The following is a 26,949-nucleotide window of genomic DNA, read 5'->3' as shown; positions in this document are numbered from 1 at the left end:
ATATGAGTATACTCAAGGTCCCCCTTACTCATGGGCTCAGCACCAACTCTGTCACCACACAGATTGCTCAGGTCTCCTATGCAAAGGTCCTTATTCTATGCGCAGGGCCAGCTCTAAGGCAAGGCTGGGTGGTGCAAGGCGCCGGGCTGCCAGGGGGGCACCGCGCGGCTGTGCCTGCCCGCCAGCCACGGTGGGAAATGGGGCGGGGCGCGCGCACCGGAGCGATCTTCGCACCACGGCGCCAGTTATGCTTAAGACGGCCCTGTCTATGCGTCTTAATTCCATGGCATATTTTGCAGCTAAGAAGACCAACTGTACAAGTTTTGCTTAACCTGATCTTTGCGTCATAAAATAAAAACTACATTGAGTGGAATACATATTCTATTTTCTTAAAAAGGGGTCACCATTAATTTCCAAAACAAATTCTAATTACAAATGAGTTCTGCTAATCTCAGGTGTAAACACTAATAAAAATTACGAATGAATTAATCCTGAGTGAGACAAAAACGTTTGGAATCCATTCATTTCAATTGTAGCTCTGGGGCAGCCTGAACAGGTCATATAAAGCCTATAGGGGAAGGGGAAGAATGAGAAACGAGAGAAAACGCACAAGCATGAAGGCAGAGCCTGGAAACAGCCAGTCAGAGAATAACTTATAAGAAGAAAAGTATTTCATGAGGCATCTTTGTGCCTGGGATGGTTTGGGTTGTCCAGCCTGCAAATAGTACAGTACTCTGCATGATACTTGACATACCGACTGGCAAGCAAGAAGATTCCAACAGCCTTCCCCCAACCTGGTGCCCTCCAAATGTTTTAGCCTGCAACTTCCATTAGCCGTGGTCAGTATGGCTGTGCTGCTAGAGGCTGACGGGAGTTGTGGTCTGAAACATCTGGAACATACCAAAGATTGGAGTGTTACGTTTTCTGCTGGAAAATTTAGTGAAGTTTCCCCCTCTCACTTTTCATTGCCAAGGCAATCCCAAAGCACAGGGGTGAGGAATCTCCAGACTGAAGACCTAATTAGGCCTAATTCTGGCCAAACCAAAACTTAAATGACATCAAGTGTGAGGCAGGAAAAGGTAAGACCTGGATAGAAGAGGCATTGCAAGCATCACCAATAAGCTGTTTGCAAGACCCCTTATGCAGCACTTCTCAAGCACCATCTATCAGCTGATTGTGAGTGCTTGGGAAGCACTGCACAGTCTTTTTTGCTCACATGGACTGATTTTGAACTGCATGAACTGCATCATCACAATTCTAGGTGAGTGGCAGGTGGGTGGCCCCACTCACTAGCCAAATCTAGTGCATATGTTGGGGGGGGGGCGCGCGTAGATGGTTGGTTGTACGTGCACAGAGATGAGGTTCTGACCTGCCAATGAGATCCAGTTCCCAACTAAATACAAAATGCAAATTAAAAACAATTCTGCAGACTCCTCTGGATGCCTGGGCAAATAAGCGAGCCTTCAGCTAGCTGGCACTGAAAACTTAACAGAGCCACTGCCAGTCATCTCTCTCTTGACAAACAAATGCTAAAGCTGAGAATTCCTATCTTAGAAAAATTAACACGGCACTCACAATATTGGCTCTCGTGACTACATGTGTTACAATGCAACACACTGGGCTATAGCAGTGATCATGGGTACTTTTCTACATCTACTGTAAAGGCTGCAATTTTACCAAGAGAGGAGATTACATCAACTTCAAAATATGGTCGAGTACTGTACTGTATTCTGGTTTGGTCCAAAACTGGTAACAATATTTCAACTTTGGTTAACTAGAGGCTTCCTGGTTTAATTGTGGCTTGTGCAAAGGGAAAAGTAAAAGACCACCTGAATGGGCAAAAAGGCTCATACACTTCTCAGCTTTGAAAGCCAAAATATCATGCCCAAACATGGCCATACAGTCCTTCCTGCCAAAAATGGTGAATGTGAGCAAAAGCACCCCACTACCCCATGAAAATGCTGACCCTTAACTTTCTGAACAAATGAAATATCCAAATATGGATCACTGGAAGACTCCTCCTCTGTGAAAGCTATTCATTTATTTCTACCATTTACTACATGTTTATTAGTCAACCCGTAAAAGCACTTGTCCCTTTGCCCCATGACTTTGGTAAAAACAGATTTAATAGGAGTGGGAGTGAGGAATGGACTCGTATAGCATGCCTTTCTGGCAGTGGTTAAAGCCTCACTTTCTCCTTGCTTTGCAACTGAAATGGCAGTCACTCATACCAACAAGTCAAACTCCGATTCAGTCTTTCATCCTCTGTATTTTAGGCAGCCCCCATCTTTTAAAATATGTTAAAGCATGGCATATACATTTATTAACTGAAATGTTCATCTATCACATTTTTAATCATAAAAAATAGATTGTTTAACACTAATTGTATAACTGCTTCAGAATGTCACAGGCACTAGCCAATTAGCACAGTACATTTTAAGCTTTTGCTGCAAGCACAGAGCTGATGCTTTCAAAATCCAGCTTTAAGGTGGAAAGACATGTTTAGAATAAATGTGATGAAGGAGATTCTAGTTGGCTCTGCTGCCCTAAAAAGGCTGCATCTGTCTTTACACTTAGGCCAAACACTTAGGTCAGAGATGGGGAACCTGTGCCCCACCCCTACCCCTCAATGTTGCTGGATTACAACAACACCATCCCTGACCATTGGTCATGCTGGCTGGGACTGATGGATGTTGGGAGTCCAACAACATCTGCAGGGCCACAGGTTCCCATGACTGCCTTAGATTAAAACATTTTTGGAAGCTTAACAAGTGCACAATTGCCCCATGGCAATAAATCCAATGCCCTTCTCATACCGGTAGTGATATAAACACTGGAGACTTGATGCAAATGATCCATCCATTCTTTGCCAATTTGTGCCTGTCATTTCTCTGCTTCAAGCTAGTTGGGGTGGAGTGCCAGTTGAACATACACATGAAGTTGTATAATTCACACATGGATTCACACATGGGCATTCCCACACACCCTGAGTGTGTGAAGGTATGCTTTGATGTGTGAGGGTAGTGCCAGGATGGCCCAAGTGGGGCTTTTGAAGAGATCAGCCCAGCTGAAGATAATCCATTCACAGCATCAGGAGCCAATTTCAGACTCCATGGGAATCACAGACGCTTCCCTCTTTCTACTGTATTTAGGAGATTTCAGCTCCTATTACTTTTTGCTGATGCAGTGTTGAACACTCCTCTGCACTAACTGCAAAACCACTTCAAGCTACAGTATGACAAATCAGGCCAAGCTGTCATCTGAAAGAATTGCCAAGAGAGAAGCATTGCAAAGACTTCACAGTCAGCTCAGAGAAGCAGATTCTGACAACCAACAGTTGCACCCCCTGCTCCCCCCGCACTACACACAAGGGCACATGTATTTGTCCCTGAAGGTTTGTGCTTGCTGCAATGCGTAACATGCAGCAGGAGTTTAATATGTGCTAAACACCTGAATGATACATAATAGATCTGATAGTGGAGCACTGTGCTCCTTAATACTGAATAATAGGTGTCAGAAGGCTGCACTCTCTCCCACCATGAGAGCCTTGCCAGGCCGTTGTGATTTAGTGCAAGCAAATGCAAATTTCACAACTAGATTAGATAAATTCTGTGCCATAGAAGTACTAGCATAATTAATGAAGTTAAATTCATTGCCTTGCTTGACATTCAGAATTTTTGACACTAAATTTTTTGACGCAGAATTTTTTAATACTAAGTTTAAAGTTACGGTAGGGTGGAGAATTGCACTGGGACAATGCAGTCACCTAGGGAGAGATTTCAGGGGAAGAGGAAAGAGACTGGGCGCCTGGGAAACAGGAAGGAAATTATTCACAAACCAATACTTACTAGAGCCTTGGATGGGTGGAATTCCTTGGGCATTATTTTATACATAATGCTGAGCCTCAGTACTTAATATTTTACAATTGTTGTATTCTTGGGAGCACTCCTGTGCCATTTACCTGGTCCTTTGGGAGAGGTTGAGGGTGGAGTAGAACTTCAAATAGATCAAGCACTTATAATATAGCTCAGCAGAACCAACAACCACCAGTGTTCCAGCAACCATGCAGTACCACTATCTGAACCCAACCACAGAGTTAGGATAAGTGTTACCAAAGCATGATGCTTCCAATCTCCATTCATGAAAGATGGTCCAGAATGTTACTAGTATGCTACAGAGAGATACAGAACCGGGGTAGGCAACCTAAGGCCCATGGGCCGGATGTGGTCCAATCGTCTTCTTAATCCGGCCCACAGACAGTCTGGGAATCAGCGTGTTTTTACATGAGTAGCATGTGTCCTTTTATTTAAAATGCATCTCTGGGTTATTTGTGGGGCATAGGAATTCGTTCACCCCCCCCCCAAAAAAAAATAGTCCGGCCCACCACATGGTCTGAGGGATGGTGGACTGGCCCATGGTTGAAAAGGGTTGCTGACCCCTGATCTAGAACATAAGAGTATCCCACTCCTTCAATGCATCCTTCCACGTATGTGATCCAGCAGAGGACCAATAGGGTTTACATACAAAATCCAGACTGAGTCAGATTGGTAAGAATAAAGATGTTTGGAATCCCCCAGGCAGACCCGGAGCTAAGGCACTAACACATACACTTTTGCCTTGGCCAAGAAAGGCAAGCTGGACATTGAAAGGTATTTAGCCTTGTTCCCTTGTCAGTGGGAGTAACAACTAAAGTAGACTTTTACATGGCATATTTCAGTATTTAAAAACCTACATACTGATCCAGATAAGTAAGAAATGGGTGGACTGCAATACCACCAGTCTGCATTAAGTCCTCTTTATAATTGGGGTGAGTGATGGATGAGAGTCTCTATAGTATATGATTGCCCTAGTAAGACATGGGGCCTGGTTAGCTCAAGCCCTCTAGGAAATCCTCAAGGCTGCAATCCTAGCTCCACTTAATTGGGAGTAATTGCCACTGAATTCAACAGGACATGCTTCTGAGTAGGCATAGTTAGGAGTAAGGTAAAGGGACCCCTGACCATTAGGTCCAGTCATGACCGACTCTGGGGTTGCGCGCCTTCCCGCTGTAGCAGTTCCTATTTATCTACTTGCATTTTGACGTACTTTCGAACTGCTAGGTTGGCAGGAGCTGGGACCAAGCAACGGGAGCTCACCCCGTCACAGGGATTCGAACCACCGACCTTCTGATCAGCAAGCCCTAGGCTCAGTGGTTTAACCCACAGCGCCACCTGGGTCCTATAGTTTAGGAGTACTGTGCTACAATTACTAGTCATCTGGCTCCACATTGTTAGCGGCCCTAGCAAGGTTGCTGTTGATGACTTCTCACCCCCAGGTACCCACCACCTCTTGGGCCCTCCCGTGGGATTGAATTCAACTGGTCTTTTAATGGTTCCATTAATGACTCTGACTAGTCTCTGGAATCGGGAGACCCTTTCTGGAACTTGACAGAATTGTACTAGATTCCCCTTGGTTGAGGCCTACTGCATTCTGACTTGTCCGGGAAAAGAGTGCAGCACTTAGCAGCCTGCTGTGAGCAGGCTGCTGATGAAGTTGCTTGCATCTATTCCAGCTTGGACTCCACAATTGGAGACCTTATGCAGACTGGCTCTGGATACCTTTCAGTTCATGCAATCAGAGGATATGGACAGGATACTCAGAAGATGGCACTTTCCCCCTGGACCCTTTTGCTTCCCAGAAAAAGAGAGCTGCAATGGAGGACTGACAACTTGGGTGGTGAAGACTGTGAATGCATCCTGGAACCTTTTGTTAGGGAAACTGTACAATCCTTCTTGGAAAAATCCCTTCTTGGATCTTTCTAGCCTGTTCTCCTGAATCTGAGCTCCACAGGAATTCATCAAAGGAAACAAAGACCTCCAGAAACCATTCCACAGATTAAAGCCTTGTTGCATTTACCGAGTTATTTAAGCAAGCGTGCATCCCCAAGCGGCTGAGAAGGATCAGTCCAAAGATGAGCTCATGATGGCTGGTCATGATCTCTGAACAGACTCCAAGTCACCTCCTTTTCCCTAACTTTTGAATTCCTTATATATATTTTATTTTCCTACCTGTGGGTTAACAGAAAATGTGGGAAAGCATGAGGTTTCACAACTTATTTACATTTTCCTTTTTAAAAAAAATTAACATACATAGTTTGTATTTAAAGAGTCACGACTCCACTGATAAACCAAAATCCTCTTGTCTTACCACCCTGATTGACCTTATCGATAACAGTCTAGAACACCTAGAACATCCTTTCTTCAGCAGACAGCAAAAATTGGTGTGTGTGATGCAACCTCCAAGTTTGATTAAACAGCAGATGTTGACAGAAGATTTCATTAAACCTTTGACAAGCAAAACCAGAAACTTCTGGTTAAAGGGGTCACAGAAATTTTGTGGCAATATAAACCACATCCACAGCCCTATATCCTACCTTTCTCCCTGTCCTGCCCTGTCCTGTCCCCTCCCCCCACCTGCCAAAAACAGGCAAGAGTAAGACAGCAGGGACCCACACAACTGACAAGGCTTACTGGAGCTGATGCCTTGCCTGCCCTGCAAAGTGCTTGCTGCCACTTGGCCCCCTGGCAGCCACTCTGCTCCATTCACCAGCCTCCCCCTCAAGCTCACTCACAGGCTTGCTGAACAGCTACTTGACTCCATTGCAATGCCACTGCTGCTGTGAGCCCACATGAGAGAGGGAGTCTGGCAGCTGCCCTACCCCTGCATGTAAGTTGGTTCCCTGCTTGTGTATGTGGGAGAGCCACACAACTCCCTAGCCCAGGGGTGTCCAACTTCCAAGAGAATGTGAATCTACTCCCACTACAAATAAACTGGAAGTGATCTACCCATTGGATTGACCAGAGTTGTTGAGCTTTTTTGGCTGATCGCTGGAGATCTTGTGATCGACCAGGATTGACCAGGGACAGCCTGTGATCGACCAGTAGATCGCGATCGACTGGTTGGACAGGCCTGCCCTAGCCCATTCCATTGCTGCCACCCTGCTGCAAGGTGGATGGGGATTCCTCCATCCATCCAGGCAGTCTTCCCCAAAGTGTGGTACCTGTACCCCTGGGGGTATGGGAAACCCCGTGATCAACTCCCTGCCGGAAACCAATGTCCCCACATGTGGATCCAGAATTGGCGTCCACAGTCACTCATTGTTAAAACTGTGTTCATGGAAGACAATCTTACTCGGCTATGTGCGATCACCAAAGAAGAAGAAGAAGGGAAAGGGTTTCAAAGGGTACACAGCATACTTTTTATTTTACTTTATTGTAGGGTTTTTTTAGCTGCAGAAAACAATTCAAAGATAAAATAGTATTATTAAAACTACCCCTCAAATTATCTTTGCCCAAGAAGGGGACGTGCCAGTAAAACTCTCAAAAGAGATACATGATTATTCTAAGTTTGGGAAAGACTGTGTTTAGAGATGCTTTAAGCAATATCTTACTAGGTAATCTGCCCTACCTGCAATGAAATATATCTGTCCCATATCGGTCTCTACAGGTATAGCAGGCACTGTAACTCTCCAATGGTTTGACTTTACCCCTGAAGGCACACTCTTCCATTGTCTCCCAACCAATACACCCTCTTAAACAGATATTCTCTGCATTGAGGTTTCAATTTTTTGTTTTCAATAGGCCATGTCGTCTATGTCTTGTAGGTTGTTACCTTAAAAACAACCATGAATTATTGCACCTTGGGTTTCATGATGTAACAGAAATCTACTTTATTGCCTCAGCTACTAGGAGAAAGATCCAAACCTTTGAACCCCATTTTGACTGCAGTTATCTTTTAGTCCATGCCTTTGATCATCTCCTATCTGTAAGGAGACTATGATTGCAATCCTAAACACACTTACAAGAGAGTAACTCCCTCTGAACTCACTGCAGCCTGTGTCAGAGAACATGATAAGGATTGCGCTACACATAACTCTCTAGTAATGAAGACAGTAGCTGCATTTGCCATAGCAGTTTCAGAGATGAGGCAGGCATTGTTTGAAGGAGAGGATTAACAGCTTGGACTAATTGTGTGACCTTGGATAGGTCAGAATCTCCCTGCCTTAGGTCCATCCCTGTAACATTGACTTTCCTTCCATGCCTTCCTTCCAGGCAAACACAGCAACGCAAAAATATTATGCAAATGATAAACAGCATAGTAATTAATAACATCTTCTCTATGGTTATCCATATTTTACATTTGCTTTTGCCCCCCCCCAAAAGAAGTCCATAAAACATTTCCAAAAGTCTGTCACCAATTAATTGGAATCTAAAGGAACTTTCTTTGTTGTGCACTTGGAGAAGTCATAACATGGCCCTGTGCCTTCCCCAATATCAACAGCATTTATTACTTGCTACAACATACAGCCTTTGAGCATCTGTGCAGCCAAAACATCTTTACCCTCTGATTTGAGTGACAGATTCAAACACAGCTGGAGAGAGGCTTTATGCTATCTATCTATCTAAGAAACACCCTCTACATTCATTCAGCATTCCAAATGTTCAGACTGCCGCACCAACAGTAAGGAAGCCATCTCCCATGGATATCATTAGATGTTGTTGACACATTGAGCTCCAGTAACACACACACTAGCTGACCCTGTCTCATAATGAGGCACTGCCATTAGGGTGCTGTAAAAGGGGGGTTTGTATAATAACAATAATAATAACAATAGGAAGGTTCACTTCTCAGTCTTTTCCTTCCAATACACCTCCCTTTGCATTCAAGCCAACTTTTTTTATTTAAAATGAGGTGGGAGGGGGAATAAGAAGCAGGATAATTAAGTTGATATAGCAGCAGTTATTAATCTATTTTATATTAAACCTCATTTGCATACACCTGTGGTTTAAACTTAGAATGGCTTGTAGCCTCCAGATGTTGCAAAGATGGTAACCACTGAAGTGCTATAATTGTGTCACATGAGAAGGTCTGGGAAAAGTTGTCCATCCTGCTTCCCTCCCATCTGTCATAGAAATAGACCACAATGCTTCCTTTAGCCCAGGGATGGGGAACCTGTGGCCCTCCAGATGTTGCAGGGTTCCAACTCCCATCTGTGCCAGCTAGCATGGCCAATGGTAAGAAGTGGTGGCATTGCAGCCCAGTAACATCTGGACATCACAGGCGAAAGAAAGGTATGTTGACTGCCTGGCTGCTCTCAGTTATCTTTGGGACTCGGTCAAAGGAAAATCCCTGGAGGAGGCACAGTGCAAAGGCAGGGTAGCATGGGAACAGCGAGGCAGGATAGGACATGGATTTGGTTTTGCATCCGCCTCCTTTTGGGCCTGGTTTCCCAGAGCATTTGGTGCATTTCTTTTCCTTTTCTTTTTTTAAGCAAAGGAACCCTCAACCTGGTGCCGGTTTTAAAACACCCTCAACCTGGTGCCGGTCAGATGTTTTGGACTACAACTCCCATCAACCATCACGTTGGGAGGAAAGCTGTTCTGAAGGCAGCAGGGAAATCTCCAGAGCAAAAGCAGCACGAGAGAGAGAACGTAAAAGACACCACTCCTTACACACACACACAGATCTGGGAATAAGTCCCGTGAGTGGGGCTTAACTCCGAGAGGGCTTGTCTATAGGATACCGCACTGAAATGGCTTTCTCGGTTTTCCCTTCCCTACCGCACCTGACGCGGAAGGAAGGAAGGAAGGAAGGAAGGGGGGATTGACTGCAACATCATCATCAGCACCACCATCGCGATCACACCACCAAGAGGGGAGACAGCAACAAAGAAACACGCAGCCTGTGCCTCCACATCCCGTCCCTCCTTTCTCGCCATCCTGACCAATGCACACGCATGCACACAAAGCCTGATCGGGTCTTTAAAAACCACATACACACCCCAGCCAGATGGCTGCTTTGTCTGACGGCGAAGAAAAAGCATCTTGCCCTCCTTTCCTCCCTCTTTGACATTGTGCGGGAGAATCCAGAGAACTGCGACGAAACGCAGCGGCTAGACCAGTTTCGAGAGGAGGGGGGCGCGCGGGATCGGCGGACGACTGTCATTGTGTCTGGGTGAGCAGGGGGGTGGGGGAGCAGAGGCTTTTTTTCTTGGAGGCGGAGGGAGGAGGGGAGGCTGCTAAGCGCCCCCCACCCCCACCCCGTGCCTGCCGCAGGGCTCTGCAAAAGGGACACACGCCCAGCGAGCGGCAGACCTTGCTCGGCACCCTCTCACCACCTCCCCTACCTTGGGCTCCGCTGCCATTGTTCCACCTCGAGGCAAGAGGGAGCAAAGCAGCGCGCTCTCTCGCGAGTAAACAGATACCGCACTGGCAAGGTAGGTGGGAGGAAAAAGAAGGCGCCACCGGGAGCCGTCTCGCCCCGAAAGGCTCCGCCAAGGGGATGGCCAAGACGTCCCGGGCGCCCTTGGAAACGGGGCTCTGGAGCTGTTATTGCTGCAGCCCGGCAGGAAAGAGGAGGAGGCGAGAAGGGAGCGCAGGGGCATTGCCAGGCACAGGCAGCAGCAGCTGCAGCCACCTCCCCGGCGACTTACCTCACTGTCAAAGGCAGAGCTGCTCCTCCGGTATTTTTGCTCCCTCGCCCTTGCAGCGCGGGGCTCCCGCTTGACGCCCCTCCGCCGAGGAACAGGCGCCCCAACCTCCCCTCTCCTCCTGGACTCGCGCCTCCCAGCTCCGGCTTCTCGGTTTCGGGAATAAGAGGGGAGGGAGCCGCGCAGGGAGGCGTGGCCTTTCGCCCGGCGCAGGCAGGAGACTAGGGAAAGGGGCGGGCGGAGAAAGCGAGGAGTCTCCCCTCCCTCCACCCGCCTCGCGCTGTGCGCACGCGCCCCCTCCCAGGTTTGTTGCCGGGCCCTGCCATGCGCGGCTGTGCTGCTTTGCGCCTGCGCGTTTGGAAGGGAGCCTGGGCCCGAGGAGCCTGTGAGTTTTAAGGGTGCGCGCGTGTGTCTTTCTTTGCCCTCCGGGGTCCTTCGGCTACCCTGCGGCGCCCCGCAACGCGGGAGTGGGAGGGGAGCCAGCGGCGGGGACGGGGCTCGCTTCTGCTTGCGGGAAAGAGGCCAGATCAGCCGCAGCCTCAACCTGTGCAGGCTTCCTCGGACGAAGGTCCCGGGGATTTCCGTGCATACCGGTAGCAAGCGGTGCTGCACGGTCCCGTGCGTGCATTCTCGATAAATGCATTTGGGGTTGCATAATAGATAAATGGGGTAGATAAATATATTTGGGATTGCAGCCTTGACCCGGAAGAGCGCATGCCCTACGGAGCCGGTTCCCTTCGGGATGCCCGAAGAGCTCTTGCCCTACTAAGTCAGCACCAGGGGGCAACCTTGCAGTGCGGCCCTAAACATACCTTGTTCACAAATCAGGGCCTCTGTTTTCAGTAGGATTTACTCCCGTGTGGGTGGATTTGGGATTTCACGCTTTGCCATCATAATAAGGGCATTAGCAGCAGGATCCTCTGCACATTTAACTGCGCGGGAAGCGTTTCCAGCTAGCACTGCTGTAGGCAATGCAGGCAGCTCATCATAGTAATAAGACAGCCCCGATCTAAAATGAGTTACAAGTCCAGTCCTGGGCATGTTTACACTTGAGTTAAGCGGCACTTACTTTTTAGTTTGCATGCTTGGCATTGCTACTTTATTTGAGAGTAAAGTATCTGTCCTATGCACACTTTACTTGGGAGTATGCCTGGTTGGACTTTTTTCTGAGATGAAATGTAAACAATCAGGCAGGGCAACCCCCTTGGATTCAAAAGGATCTCGCATATGAGCGTGGGTGTTTACAACTACTTATTTGCACATCGTTTTTAATTTGCAAGGTGCTGCGTTTTTTAAATTTACCCTACCCTTCTTCAAAGAAGCTCAGGGTGGCATTCATGTCCGACCTGTTTCCCTTCCCATTTTAGCCTCAACCCTGGGAAGTAGGTTACTGTAACAGATAGTGACTGTCTGGCCTGACACTTTAACAACAACTCCACACTTTAAACAAAGCGACATAGCACTTCCGAAGTAAAGGTCAGATTTGAACCCAGTCTCCAGGATTCAGCTCTTTCTGTACTGGGTAATGATAAGACTGTGGCTTGAGGCCCACTTACAGTTCTTTTGCAGCATACTTGTTGACCTACCTTGATCTTTGTTCAGTACATATTAATGACTGTTAGAGACTTCCGTCCTGCTGGTTTATTGCTACATTTGTCTCCAGTATCTACTGTCAGAAACTTGTTGCTCTGGGTCCTGCAGGTGTGTCTTGTTTCAGTATTTTGGGACCAGTTTCTTAAATGCAAAATCCCTGGTCAAATCTGATCTTTGAAATCATCACATTTAATAGTATTTGGGGCTACACTACAATGTGCTTTGGACCAATTAAAAGTGTGCTCCCAATTACTGGGCATCAGATTTTTTTTAAAAAAAAACTTTTTTTGAAAAAAAAGCAAGTATTTTCAAATCCATAGGTAGCAGGTGCGTGTTTATAGGTCTTTTCACTTTTCCTCTTCTCACACTGGGGGAAATGTCTTCAGAGATGGTACCTGCTGTGACATGAGCATGTATAATCTAAAAACAAAGGGAGAATGCTCTTTTCCCTTCAAAACTGTATCAACAGCACATTAACAATTCACTAACACATAGCTGCCAAGTTCTCCTTTTTTTTAAGGGAAATTCCCTTATGCTGAATAGGCTTCCTCACAAGAAAAGGGAAAACTTGGCAGCTATGCTAACATTTCTTTAATCAAACAATAACCCCTTATATAATTATACGCCAAGGGAGCCTGCATTAAGGACTTAAAATGAAGTTTGGATTTTGAGACTTAGACTTCCTGTTTGCGCAAGTTTAACATCTTGTTACATTTCTGCTAACAATAAACTGGAGGCTGAGGGTGTTGCAACCTTTTAATTTAAACTGGAGGCTGCTAAGTTAAGGTTCTTTCTGTTTGTAGACTTGGCTCCCTCAGTCATTGGCCAAAATTGCAAGCAGACCTTGAATAGATTAAAGGTAAAGTTATTGATACTCTGGTCCTGATTCCATTTACAATGCAAGTTAGTGGATTGTAGATTATTGTGCAAAAGTAACTGATAATGAGCTTGTGGAAGCTACAGAGGCAGTGTAACACATTGCAGTGCATGTGGCCATTGTTCACATTTGATACCTTTTGGTCATGTTCTTACTCCAAAAATTGCTCTCTTCTGTGGTTTGAAATCAGGAGTGTACACAACTCACTAAATAGAATTCTAATTGCTACAGTAAAAATGCTACTTTAGAATCAGATTTGCCAAATAAACATGTCTAAACTAGGGTTGCCATATTTCAAACAGTGAAAATCTGAACAGAATCTGTTCAGCTTTTTTTAAGCAATATTGTTGAGTTTTCTTTAGTTTTGCCCAGAGTTCTTGAGCTTTTAAGGCAAAATTACAAAAAATAAATAAATGCCGTTTTTGAGGTATTTTTTTTAATGGGAAAACGGCACTGCCGACATGGGCTGTCATACGTCTGGATTTTCCCAATTTCTGCCCAGACACTGCTGCCGACTGCAGTATTCTGGATATGTCTGGGAAAATCCAAACGTATGGCAACCCGATATAAACTAAGGCAGCACAGTCCAGTGCACACGTACTTGGTGTGCAAGTATAACTCAGTGGGACTCAATTCCAAGGAAACATCCATAGGAACAGACTGCTGAGGACACCAAAGCTGAATCAGCCAGTATGTGGAAATGGTACAGATCTGGGTAACTGCAAAATGGAAGGGATCCAACTTTTTGTATAGATTTGTCATGTTGAAGAAAAAGGTCTGTTTCCTGAGAAGGGGACATCTGGAGTTACAGGCAGGATGAACTGAAACAATGGGAAAACTGTTACCTTATTCCATTTGCTATCCCCCCACTGCCTCCCAACTCCAATGTTGTGGATCCTGGAACTCTTGATGAGAAAGTTGTGTGTGAAATGGGAATACGTAGTAACTGGCTACATGCTAAGTGAAAAGGTGAGGTTGTGTTTTAAAAAGCCAGTTTGTGTACTACTGTTGTGTACTACTGTATTATCTGCACTCATGTGAGGCATTTGCTTGACCCATATTACATGAGAAGGAAGGTGCTTGATTGCAGTCGAGGTTTTTCCATAAATGGGAACCCACCCACCCCCCACCCCCGATTATAGGTAAAGATCTACAATCTCTCACAAGCTGCATTTTCTGTGTTCTGTTGCATGTGTATCGGCACTATTCACTCAGAGGGCTTGAAAATGTTTCCTTTTTTTCTGCTTCCAAGCTGGCTTAGCCAATCATGATGGGGTGTTCTTCAGGAGTGACCTGGAATGGAGCTGGGTTTGAGCTTTTTCCCTAGGGTGTAGGCTCCTATTGAGCAGTTGGAGTTTATCAGCATGAATATGTCTGTGTTTCCTGCTATGGCCATGCTTGCTGTGCGGTGCAGGCTATGTTCACTGTAGAAGGCATGCAAGGATGTTGCTTAGGGTAGGCCTGGAGATGTGAAAGATGAGGCTAAAGGCCTGCTGGGCTATCTTAATGCTGAGCAACAATATAATACCATACAGCTTCTTTGAAGCTTATATTCCTTCTCACAGAGCTTGCACCTTGCTACACAAGAGTAGTGAAGTGCTTTTTTGACCCGTAACTAAAAGTAGGTTTGCACAATACTTCACATTTCTAAGTGCCACATCATATTTCTGGAAGCAAGACATCAAAGAGGAACGTGCTAGGGCTGCTGAAACGTCCAGATTCTTAGGCAATTGTATGCTTTGTTTTTCCCCAAGCAGGTTACATTATTTTCTGGCTGGCCTCAGCAGTAGACCCAACAGATAAGAGAAGGTGTGTTTGTGTAGGTGCTTTTCAGGCCACCGTGTATTAAGTGTTCTACTGTTCTGCTCATTGGAATGCAACTTTCTGGAATTGTTCTAGATTTGCTTGTGTGGCAGGACAGGAATAAAATACGTTTACGGAGTTGGGTATGGGTGGTGATTTTTAATAAGGCACTTAATGTTTTGGTGCACAAATATGATGACTAAAATTTCCTCTGTTCCTTATGACTATATGCTAGAAAGCTCCATCCCTGAGATAGTAAGCCTGTGTCAGACTGCAGGTTACACAACTGAATATTCTTCCGCCCTAAAAATTACCTGCACATATATTTGTCCCAGTGTCTCAGACTCCTCTCTTGAGAGGGTTAGTTCAGGCCCAGAGTTCTGCCGTGTATCCGCATCTGTGAAGACAATTAATTGCAAAGAATTAATTCAGCTGCTCTGCAATCCCCCCTTTCTCCTTTAGCATACCCTTGTCATCCAAAGTCTAGCTGCCTCCTTAATTTGCTGCTAATTTCAGATTTTGTTGTGGTGGTTCACCATGTTTTTAGCAATGGGATCCTCAGATTCTTTTTTGTACCCCTTATTGTCTGCTTGTGTTTCCTTTGCCAAAGTTTGTGTTACTTTTTGTTCTCATTTGGACTAGAACATTTTCTGAAGGAAGCCTTCTTCCAGTAATTTCCTTGAATTACTTGTTAACTATGCAAGCATCCTCTTGCCTCTGCTGGTGCATTCCAGTTGAGCCTCTGTGTTTTTGAATAACTCCCAAGCATTTTGCAGATATTTGACCCTCTTGACTTTGCCTTTCAACTTCATTTTTACCAATCCCCTAATATTTGGGAAGTTCCCTCTTTTGAAGTCAAATGCCTCTGTTGGAATTTCTTGGCAATTGTCCATTTACACATGAATTGAATTTGATAGCACTATGCTCAGTGTTCCAAACTGATTCAACAATACCTACATCTTGCACCAGTTTGTTGGAACCACTTAAAGTTAAGTCCAGGGCTAACCCCTCTGGTTGATTTTGTGACCAAACTGTTCTAGGGCATAGTTATGTAGTACACAATCATTTTAGGTATTATTAAATTTTAATCCTTTGCACTACTGAAGAATGCATATGCCAAATGTATGGGAAGGTAAATAAAGTCACCCATTACTACAGCACTTCCTCTTTGGGATGCCTTTTTGATTTCATTCTCTGTTATGGTCAGGAGGAAACTAAATTATTCTTTGGGTTTGGTATCACCACCTATAGATATTCTGTGGAGGAATTTGGCCCTTTGAAGAGTTCCTGCCTGTTGAGTTATATGTCGTCTTTGAAGTGCAGAGTGACACTGCCTCCATTACCGTATTTTTCACTCCATAGGACGCACTTGACCATAGGAAGCACCTAGTTTTTAGAGGAGGAAAACAAGAATTTTTTTTTTTGCTTTCTTGAATTGTCCTAGGCATAGCAGCCAACTCCTAGAGGCCTAGGTGCCTTTGCCCCCCCAGCCCGTTAAATATTTGAGGAAGCTTCTTTTGCAAAGGGGGGAAGCTCCATTTTTTAAAGGATCAGCTCAAAGTTGTGCAGCTTTTTTTGCAAATGGGAAAACCCCCAGTTTTTTTGAGGGGGGGGGGTCAGCTCAGAGTTGTGCAGCTTTTTTGCAAAGGGGGAAAGCTCCATTTTTTAGGATCAGCTCAAAGTTGCTGAGTTGCAAAGGGGAAAAAAATCCTGTTTTTATGGGGTTCAACTCACAGTTCTGCAACTTCTCTAGGAAAGGGACCCATTTCTACTGTTTCCAGACAGATAATCTAATCTAATCTCTAGGAAAGGGACCCATTTCTACAGTTTCCAGACAGATAATCTAATCAGCCAGTCACATGTCTCCCTCTGAAGACAACAATTGAGGCCTAGGCAAGGGGTCAGGAGGGGCCAAGAGAGCTAGCTCTCTTATCTCCCTCCCAGATCTCTTACAATCAGCTGCTGAGCGGGTTCCTTTCTCTTTCCCTCTTGTTAGCCTTTAGCTCTTTCTTTCTTTCTTTCTTTCTTTTAAAAAAGCATGATCTGCCTTTAGCCCCTAGGCAATTTGGCTCCAGGGACCACACATTCGCTCCATAAGAGGCACAGACATTTCCACTTACTTTTTAGGAGGAAAAAAGTGCGTCTTATGGAAGGAAAAATACGGTATGTCCTTTTGTGGCCTTTCTATAGGCTTTGTATCCACAGATAATGATGCTCCACTGGTTTCCTCCATTTCACCAGGTTTTCTTTATTCCCACTGTATGTATGCTCTCCTCTGAGACCAAGCACTCCTGCTTCTCTGTCTTGCCTTAGTCTTCTAGCATTGCTATACAAACACTTACTGTATATACAGCATTTCTTTCCAAGTGTCTTTGGCACTTGCATTTAACCTATGGTGCTTTGGTTTCTCTGAATAGCTATCATGGGCTCCAGCAATCTCAGTGCTTAGCTCTGCCCGCTTCCCATTTGAATTATAATAAATATGTCCCTCCCTCATCCCTGGGGGATGATTTGTTCTGAACTGGATGCTCCTCAGCTTCTGTTGGCTTTCCCCCAACAATCACTTTAAAAGCCGCTCTGCCATCTTTTTTATTTCAAGCATCAGAAATCTGGTTCCTTCCCAGTTCAAGTGGAGCCCTGTCCCTTTTGATCAGGCCCAGCTTGTCCCAAAATATTCTCAGCGACTAACAAATCCAAACTCCAAATAAATCCAAAACTGCCATTACCACTATCTCATTCATGCACTGAGACTACACAGCTACACCTGTCTAGGTAGCCCTGCAAGTGGAACTGGTAGCATTTTGTAGAAAGCTGCTTTGAAGGCCCCAGCTTTCAAACTCCTCCCTGGCAACCTATATTTTGCTTCCAGGAACACACAACTACATATCTTCACATCACTGATACCTATACACACCCAAAGTGCTGATTCCTCCCCAGCACTATGTAGTAATCCTCCTGCCTTTTTTCTGCCCTCTTCTCATTTTCTGCCCTCTTCCCATTCCCATTTTGGGAATTTGTTATGATTCCCGTTCTAGAAATATCACTGGCTGGCATAATTGATCCCAAGATGCAGCATATGGACACCATTTGAATAGCAATGCCCAACTGGGGGGGCAGCCCCCTCAAAAAATGGGGGGGGGGCCTTTTAGCCCCTTGGAATTGGCTCTATGCTGGCTGGGGTCTGATTTTAAGATTATATTCCCATTGAATTTTAAGACTCCTTTCTGATTAAAAACCAAATAAAACCTCCAAATAGTATACAGATAAAACATAAAAACTTAATTTTGATATACTCTTTAAAATCTTGTCCCCCAAACTTGTTTAAAATGTCTGTGCTGTTGTTGTTGTTTAGTTGTTTAGTCGTGTCCGACTCTTTGTGACCCCATGGACCATAGCACGCCAGGCACTCCTGTCTTGCACTGCCTCCCGCAGTTTGGTCAAACTCATGTTCGTAGCTTCGAGAACACTGTCCAACCATCTTGTCCTCTGTCGACCCCTTCTCCTAGTGCCCTCAATCTTTCCCAACATCAGGGTCTTTCCCAAGGATTATTCTCTTCTCATGAGGTGGCCAAAGTATTGGAGCCTCAGCTTCACGATCTGTCCTTCCAGGGAGCACTCAGGGCTGATTTCCTTAAGAATGGATAGGTTTGATCTTCTTGCAGTCCATGGGACTCTCAAGAGTCTCCTCCAGCACCATAATTCATGGATCAATGCCTTGTCATGGCGAAGGGGCTTGAATAACTCAGAGAAGCTATGAGCTATGCCATGCAGGGCCACCCAAGATGGACAGGTCATAGTGGAGAGTTTTGACTAAACGTGATCCACCTGGAGAAGGAACTGGCAAGCCACTCCAGTATCCCTGCCAAGAAAACTCCATGGACAAAGACAACAGGCATATAAAAGTTATTATATCTGTGCTAGCTTCCTTTAAAACGTGCCAGCAAATAAATTAGTATATCTTTTGATGCTTTTAGTATTTTGAAAATGAATTTATTGTGACTGCTAAATGGTTCTGTTGTATAGCTAACTAAGAGTTGTGGGCTTTTGCTCCCTCCATGCACAGATATTCTTAAAATGCCTGTGGCTGTGAAAACCGACAGCTGTAAGGGTAGGAGGATGCTTGTACAGAAAGGATCTATGCCCTTGAAGAAGAGAGCTGCACTGCAGTGCTTTTTATTATTATTTAAATACAGTAGCATTGTGTTATATGTAACTGAGTTGCGTTGACTCTGATCTGAGGAGGGAATGTTGCTGCGCTTTGTTAACAATACAATGCATGCTTTTGAGGGCTTTCGGGGACACCGCAACAGAATATCCTCCCCCCTGAATGTATCCCATAGAATTGATAGTTTGATTTATCTTTATAAAAATTGTAACCATCAATAGTAGTATGTTATTAGTAATTTTTTGTTTCTTGCCCAGGTTTTTTAATACCAGAATCCTGATGGCGCTTTGGAAAAAGTACCCAGAGCTTTTTCTGGCCCAAATAAACAGAGCAACAAATCAGCGAAATTTCAGGTATGTGTTCCAATACAGATAATGGCTTTTTACTCTGGAGTATATTTACAAGCACATGAATCAGATGAAGCAAACCTAGTGTTCATTTGTCAGAATCCTCCCTATTTTCTATAAAAGCAAAATTACAAGATTGCATTGATTATGGTTTACTGTACAGGACTGTATTTCATGAATTTATCCTATTGATAAGAATACTCCTGGTTTGTTCCAGTGGTTAAAATAATTAAAAATCCCATCTCAGTTGAAAATCATTATACTTATATATGCCACCTCCTGTCCTAATATGATTTGTTAACTTTGCCATTCCCATATAATTAAAGTCTGTAGTGTAATAATAATAATAATAATAATAATAATAATAATAATAATAATAATAATAATTTATACCCCACCCATCTGGCTGGGTTTCCCCAGCCACTCTGGGCGGCTTCCAACAGAAAAATGAAATAAAATAATCTATTAAACATTAAAAGCCTCCCTAAACAGGGCTGCCTTCAGATGTCTTCTAAAAATCTGGTAGCTGTTTTTCTCTTTGACATCTGATGGGAGGGTGTTCCACTAATATATTTACCTGAGCATAAGTCCCATTGAACTCTGTGGGGTTTTCTTCTGAGCAGGTGTGTATAGCATTGTCCTTTAATAATCTAGTCATGTCTTGAACAGATTTCCACTTGGAGGTTATTTCTTTCTAGTCTTAACTGATAAATTCAGTCAACAATGCCCCTTGACAAATCTCAATTTGTTTAGCTTAGCAAGTAGTTGATAATTTTGAGTCTAGTGCATCCAAGACATCCTTCCAATACCTTGAAGTTTTATAATGCAGTTGTTTTAAAGTGCAATTGAATTTTTTTTTGTGTGTTTTTTTAAGTAATGGTTTTCTGCATTGCTCAAAGAAGAAAGTGTCACTGTGTTAAAAGCTAGGAAACAGCAAGTAGTATTCACAGTGGTAAGGCGCTATATGAAGTCTTTCACCAACTTAAATTTGCTGTAGTCTTTCTGTTGTTTCAAGGTATGGTCTGAAGGCACATGAGGTCACCTATGTGCTGAAAGTGAGCAGCTTTGGGTATGGCCAGTGCTTGGATGGGAGACCACTTGGGTACTGTATGCATATTGTATTGGGTTCTATGGTGAAGGAAAAAGTGTGATATAAATAACTTTTTTTAAAACAAAAAAGTATCCCCCCTTCCAACCAAGATGCCCCCCTAATTTTTGACATTATTTTAAGGAAGAAACCTAGGCTTATACACGGAAAAATATCGTAATAGGAAACAAAAATATGGACTGCATACATTTTCCATTGCATGAGAATGAGTTCTTACATATGGTATATTTACCAACCATTGTGAATGTATTTATTTCTGATGTCTGTGAGAAATACATTCTTAGGAGAAAAGAGGTCAAATATCATTGCAGGCATTTATTTTAATTCCTTCTTCGATCCATTTTTAACTAGAGGAGTTACAACTTTGTGGTTTCATCTTATTGAAGCACAGGAAAATCATTCCCACAGGTGGGATCCTTAAAGATTTTCTTGTACGGTGAACCTGGGGTTGTGCCACATCCTGCTACTGAATTGCAGGCCAAGGAGCTGGAGAGCAGAAACATCCAACAAAGCTAGAGATAGCTAGAGAAAAGGTGACAACTGCTTATAGCAACTCAGAGAAACAGAATAAAAAAAAAGCACTGTTATATCCCTTTCCCTGCAAAATTTCTCCTGTAGAAGCAGTAGGCTGAAAAATAAGAGTCTTCCAAATACAAATATGAGCTTTTCATTGTGTTTTTTGTGACCCTGTGCAGTTACATACACCTGTGAACACAATCTTATTTTACCTGCAGAACTACCTGGGATGGATAAGGGTTAAATCTGTTTCTTTCCTTCCCTTGCCATATTCTTCTCCTGTTGTAGGCAGGTTCTGTTCTTGGCATCTTCCCTTAAAAGGCTTTTAAGTAGCAGAGCAAGGAATGATCCCAGTCTCAGACCTTGTCAAGCCATTGGCGTTTGAACTCGTAGACATGGGGCTGCTTGGATTTAATGGTCTGACGCAATATTTTGGCTTTGTATATTCACAAAAATGTTCCAAAGTTCAGATGTGTACAGGTATTTGCCCCCCCCCGGCATTTAACGTGCTACTCTTTGTGGGGAATATTTCTGCCAAATCCTTCATGTTCAAGAGGGAACAAAGACCCTTGACATTTGTGGTTCATTGTATAATGAATACTTTGTGGTATAAGAGAGTTCCCGAGAGAGAAACTGGCTGTTCATGAATTTCTCGAGTGGGCATTGTAAACAAAAAGTGGGAACTGCCTTGAGGCTCTAGTTTGGCACTGAAGTCGGGCAGGTTTCCCTTGCAGATCTCATTGTGCACAGGTGCACATTTCCTTAGGTGCTGTGCATAGTAAGTTTCTGTCCCACAGGCCAGTATGCTTTCTGGAACCGTCTTAAATTTTTTTATTCTTCATTCATATTCATCAATTAATTGTTGTTGTTTAGTTGTGTCTGACTCTTCGTGACCACATGGGGGTCACGCCAGGCACTCCTGTCTTCCACTGCCTCCCGCAGTTTGGTCAAACTCATGTTGGTAGCTTCGAGAACACTGTCCAGCCACCTCATCCTCTGTCGTCCCCTTCTCCTTGTGCCCTCAATCTTTCCCAACATCAGGGTCTTTTCCAGGGAGTCTTCTCTTCTCATGAGGTGGCCAAAGTATAGGAGCCTCAGGTTCAGGATCTGTCCTCCCAGTGAGCACTCAGGGCGCGATTTCCTTCAGAAGGGATAGGTTTGATCTTATTGCAGTCCATGGGACTCTCAAGAGCACCATAATTCAAAAGCATCAATTCTTCGGCCATCAGCCTTCTTTATGGTCCAGCTCTCACTTCCATACATCACTACTGGGGAAACCATAGCTTTAACTATACGGACCTTTGTCGGCAAGGTGCTGTCTCTGCTTTTTAATAGGCTGTCTAGGTTTGTAAAAATCTGCTGCTCTAGTCTGTCTGGCTTTATGTTGCCATTTTGCATATCTGCCCTCTTCAGATTTGCCAGACCTAGAAACAGAGGCAACCATTGGTCCCTCTAGCTTAGACGGGCAGTAGTTGCCTAGGATTTCAGAGAGAAGGATTGCTCAACCCTCCTTGGAGAGATCAAGGAACTGAACGTGGGACCCGTTGTGTGCAAACCATGTGCTCCTTCACTGAGCTATGTACAAGCTTTTAAAGATCAAATAGGTTTGTGCTGCTTTAATTCCTATATCTGGCTTTATATCACAGAGGCAGAAGGATGCAACGGAAGTCAACAACTTCAGCCAGCCCTTGGGCTCCACTTGAGCTAAGATGGAGACTTATGGGTCCCATTGAATCGGCATGGTGCATGGGTGTTGGTGCTTCAAAGCCATAGAGCATTCTCTAGTTGTGTCTCCTTTTGAATGAAGACAGTAATTCACTGATGGCAATAACTTTATTATTTTCCACTCACTGAGAGCTGAAGGGGGGCAGGAGGTGGTTCTAAAGTTGAGGTTTTCAGATTTTGCTGCAGTGGTTTTCTCAGCTTGAGTCATAACTCAGATTGAGGATCTAGTCTGTAATTGTTTTTTTATCTCAACCTAGAAGCAAGCAGATCTCAAGGAAGGGGTCATGTGTGAGGGTACCACATGCTCTGAGTTGCTAAAGAGGAAATGGGTGTTAAAAATAAACAAATGCCATAGTGGGTTCTCAAGGCCTGTTCTGTTTGAGTCAGCATTCTGGTGTCTTTCACAGTACAATTAAAAGTTATATAGAAACAATTACATATATAAATACAATTTCTAATCCAACACCCATTGGGTTCCAAAGGGCAGGTGCCACAACACTAAAGGCCCAATTCAGACATCATACAGAATGGACCTCCTGATAAGAAGGCCATCCAGTTATTTAAGAAAAAAACTAATGACTATTTTTATATAAAGGGGAGGGGTCAAAAATGAACTGCTTCTAAGAGATAAACAATTCATAAATTTACCAAAAGTGGTGGTAATATTGAGAACTGAGATACCAAAATACGTTTTCTGATCAACAAATCTGACATCTCATCTGGATGTGTTCCATTAATTTGTCTGGTTAATGCCTGTTTTTAATAAAAATAATTGCTTTTCCTTGCTGAGAAAGTGTTCAGAAGTCACTTATGGATTCTCACCAACCACACTCTGTCTCTCTAATCCTTTCCTCTTTATCAGAAGAGGCAAAAAAGACGCAAAACCCCAGGAAAACCTGTCAGACTAGTATCTAATTAGCAGAAGTCTCTTATGAGAAATTAACATTCTAGTAGAGAAGCCGGTTTCAAATCCTTATTAGGTCCCCTAAGTACCAGGTACTGTAGTTTAAGAATCCCTTGCTTGCCTTCTGAACAATGTTTGGTCATTTGGCGTATAAATTTTTATAGCTAATAAAAAAAAAAGTATTTCAGAAAATGATTTGACTGAAGGATCACCCAGCGTGTGTTTTATCTCACTCTAAAAATAAATAATTGTATGGCTTTACAAATACTGAATGAGTAAACATTACTTGTAATAGTAAGGCATGATGGTAACAGCTCAGGAATCATTTGGAGTCTTAACAGTGCGGGCTTAGAAGTAAGCCTCACTGTGTTTAGTGGGACTTGCTTTCAATGAAATATATATAGCTCTGTATACAGTGGTACCTCAGTTTATGGATGCAATTGGTTCCGGGGAGCCGGTTGCTCCCCGAGCAGTCCATAAATGGAGCGCCTCTTCTGCATGTGTGTGAAGCGCCGATAGAGCGCTTTTGCGCATGTGCGCGCCGCGCAGATCGCTTTTGCGCATGTGCTTGCTGCACAGATCGCTTCTGTGCATGTGCGTGCTGCGCAGATCACTTCTGCACATCCACGTGCCACGGAACCCGGATGTAAGCACTTCCAGGTCTGCGGCATTCACAAACCGATCGATCACAAACCACAGCGATCGTGAACTGAGGTACCACTGTACAATTCTTTCACACTTTAGGTGCAGGGGTCAGCAAACTTTTTCAGCACTGTCCCTCAGACCTTGTTGGGGGTCGGACTATATTTTGAGGCAGGGGGATGAATTCCTATGCCCCACAAATAACCCAGAGATGAATTTTAAATAAAAGGACACATTCTACTCATGTAAAAACACTCTGATTCCCGGACCGTCCACAGGCCGGATTGAGACGGCGATTGGGCCGGATCCGGGCCCTGGGCCTTAGTTTGCCTACCCATGGTTTAGGGTACCTGCGGCCCCCAGATGTTTTGGCCTACAACTCCCGTGCTCCCCAGCTAACAAGACTAGTGTTCAGGGATGGTGGGAATTGTAGTCCAAAACATCTGGAGGGCCGAAGGTTGGGGATGGCTGGTTTCGGTGGAAGACAGAAAAACCCACAAGACCAGTTCCTTCCTTATCAGCATCTGGTTTCTATGAGGAATCAACCTTCACATTGAAATGGGCTAACTCCCCCCATCCCAGCCCTCTGTTTGTGAGATGGCTTCTTTCTATTCACCCTAGAATACTTCCCAGAATCCTCTGCAATTCTTATCACACGCTAGCAATTCCTTAGTAGATAAGCTTGTGTGGAAAGCTACTTTCTGAAGGGCAAAAGTTTGAAAATAATTGCATTTCTTAGGTTGCTTTATATATAAAAAGCTGTCCTTCGACCCTCTCATGCTATCCACTGTTGATTTAAATGTATTAAACTGCCTTTGTGGCAGCGTATTTAGAGTTTTCGGCTTTAAACAGCATAGTCCTTGATTAGGACTGCTACCATTGGTCTGACTTGTTATTGCCTTTGAACTTATCTTTCGGCAGCATCAGCGGTGTGTGTGGTGCAATACAGAAGATGACACGTGTGCGAGTTGTAGATAACAGCACTTTGGGAAACACCCCATACCACCGGCCTCCGAAATGCATCCATGTGTACACCAAGAACGGAGTGGGCAAAGTCGGCGACAAGATCCTTCTGGCTATCAAAGGGGAGAAGAAAAAGGCTTTAATCGTTGGCCACAGGATGCCGGGCCCTCGCATGACTCCCAGGTTTGACTCTAACAACGTGGTGCTCATTGAAGACAACGGGAACCCAGTAGGGACGAGAATCAAAACCCCAATACCCTCTCTGCTGCGGAAGCGGCAAGAATTCTCGAAAGTGTTGGCCATTGCCCAGAACTTTGTGTGACAAATAAGGGAACATCCAGTTAAGTAGCACTATCCCCCCCCCAACCCTTCTGAACCTAAGTAAAACAATAATAAGGGGAAGTTTTGCATTGGCATATGGGTTGAAAACACGTCAGCTTAAGATTTCTTTTTGAAAGCCACATTGTTGTCCTTTGCAGTGACATTTGCGACATGATATGATTAAAGCTCAAGATTGTTAATCCATTTGTAAATCCAGTAGCTTTTTTTGCATGGCTGTTGCCTTTGGGGAGGGCAGGGCGAGGCAGAAGGGTTAGGGAAGGCAGAAGATGTGATATGACCCAATTGGAGGAGCAAACTAGGCTTGAATGCTAATATCCTGTGTTAATCTCCCGATTTGTCCTGTCTGTGTTCTTTCTCTCTCTCTTTCTTTCTTTCTTAAACCAGAACATTTGTCAATACATTTTATGTATTGATAAATGTCGAGCTCGTCCAGGCTCCAACCAGCAAAAACAAAATACATAACTGACTGCACAACAAAACATTAAGCTGGTAGTTTTGTTCAAGAGCAGCAGAAAGGAAATAAGAAAAATACACAACAAAGGGTGGTATCTAATGCTGCCTGTTGGCTGATGAAAGGAATCCATCAGTGGATTGGGGGAGGGATTTCCATGGCTCCCCCCCCCTTCAGTCCTTGCCAAATAATTCCAGATTCTGTGAAATACTGAAAGCAGAGTTATGAATTAATACATGCAAATATAGTGTGCACGCTATAGCGTGACAAAATGGGACTGTGGCAGTGACTTGGTATGTGGCATTCCATTTTACTTTGTTTCAGTGGATGAAATCCAGAGTAATTTTAAAACACATGAACCTCGTGGATTTCGGCAGCATACAAGTGTGTGTTTGCAGTTTGCGGTGGATAACAACACTGAAAACGGAATATTCTCTAGCAGTGGTGAGATTGTGTTATGTCCCAGTGGCTCTTGCATATGTGAAAATAAAAATGTTTGAATGTGAGAAAAATGCTACTAAAAAACAATACCCTGCCTTGAAGATGTGATACCATTGTGTGAGAACCAAGGATGAAAGATCTGCTTTTTATGTTGCTCCTATGGTGAACATTGAGGCTTTCTCCCCTCATTGTGCCATCTGGTGGTGACTTATGGGATACATATAAATCCACAGCCTGTATGTGTCTGTCAAGAGCAGGCATCCCCAAACTTCGGCCCTCCAGATGTTTTGGACTACAATTTCTTCCCTGACCACTGGTCCTGTTAGCTAGGGATCATGGGAGTTGTAGGCCAAAACATCTGGAGGGCCGTAGTTTGGGAATGCCTGGTCAAGAGCAACACCCCTGTATTATATTGCATATGACAAATGCTCCCCCCTCCCTCCACTCACTATGTATATCAAAGTAAAGCAGGGGCAAGGGACCTTTTTGGCTTGGCAGGCCAAATCTTGTATCTCCCTTCTTCTTGCAGATCAACTTTAACAGCAGGGTGGGGTCACTCATCTGACATACCGGTAGTATTATAGAGTTGGAAGGGACCCTGAGG

General features: G+C 44.2%; 2 protein-coding genes across 10 annotated transcripts in view; one reads left to right on the top strand and one right to left on the bottom strand.

Moving 5' to 3' along the window:
• Positions 1–10,654, bottom strand: part of TMEM63B (transmembrane protein 63B) — a 76,607-nt gene extending 65,953 nt beyond the window's left edge. For 2 of the 8 annotated variants that reach the window (XM_088667344.1, XM_088667345.1), the window contains exon 1: positions 10,166–10,191. The gene's annotated coding sequence lies outside the window, so the exon portion shown is untranslated. Of the gene's footprint in view, positions 1–9,819; positions 9,968–10,165; positions 10,192–10,471 lie in introns of those variants that run through there. The other 6 variants (XM_035108186.3, XM_060272925.2, XM_060272927.2 and 3 more) reach the window with 6 other exon arrangements.
• A 166-nt stretch (positions 10,655–10,820) lies between these two features.
• Positions 10,821–25,636, top strand: MRPL14 (mitochondrial ribosomal protein L14). 2 transcript variants are annotated; one of them, XM_035110514.3, is made up of 3 exons: positions 10,821–10,853; positions 19,164–19,259; positions 25,070–25,636. In XM_035110514.3, the coding sequence occupies exons 2-3, from the start codon at positions 19,186–19,188 to the stop codon at positions 25,431–25,433; spliced, it is 438 nt and encodes a 145-aa protein (XP_034966405.2). In that variant the 5' UTR covers positions 10,821–10,853; positions 19,164–19,185; the 3' UTR covers positions 25,434–25,636. The 2 variants fall into 2 exon arrangements, with proteins under 2 accessions (XP_034966405.2, XP_088523475.1); XM_088667349.1 differs by having other exon boundaries at positions 10,821–11,086.
• The last annotated feature ends 1,313 nt before the right edge of the window (positions 25,637–26,949 follow it).

Source organism: Zootoca vivipara, chromosome 3, assembly GCF_965207765.1.
Source record: "Zootoca vivipara chromosome 3, rZooViv2.hap1.1, whole genome shotgun sequence".
NCBI lineage: Eukaryota > Metazoa > Chordata > Lepidosauria > Squamata > Lacertidae > Zootoca > Zootoca vivipara.
The sequence above is the reverse complement of the archived record's forward strand: the minus strand, read 5'-3'. Positions and strand labels throughout refer to the sequence as shown.

Excerpts from the sequence above, each read along its gene's own strand:
- MRPL14 (XM_035110514.3), top strand. The coding sequence starts at position 19,186 with ATGGCGCTTTGGAAAAAGTACCCAGAGCTTTTTCTGGCCCAAATAAAC. Across the intron at positions 19,260-25,069 it reads ACAAATCAGCGAAATTTCAG|CATCAGCGGTGTGTGTGGTG; the intron begins GTATGTGTTCCA and ends ATCTTTCGGCAG.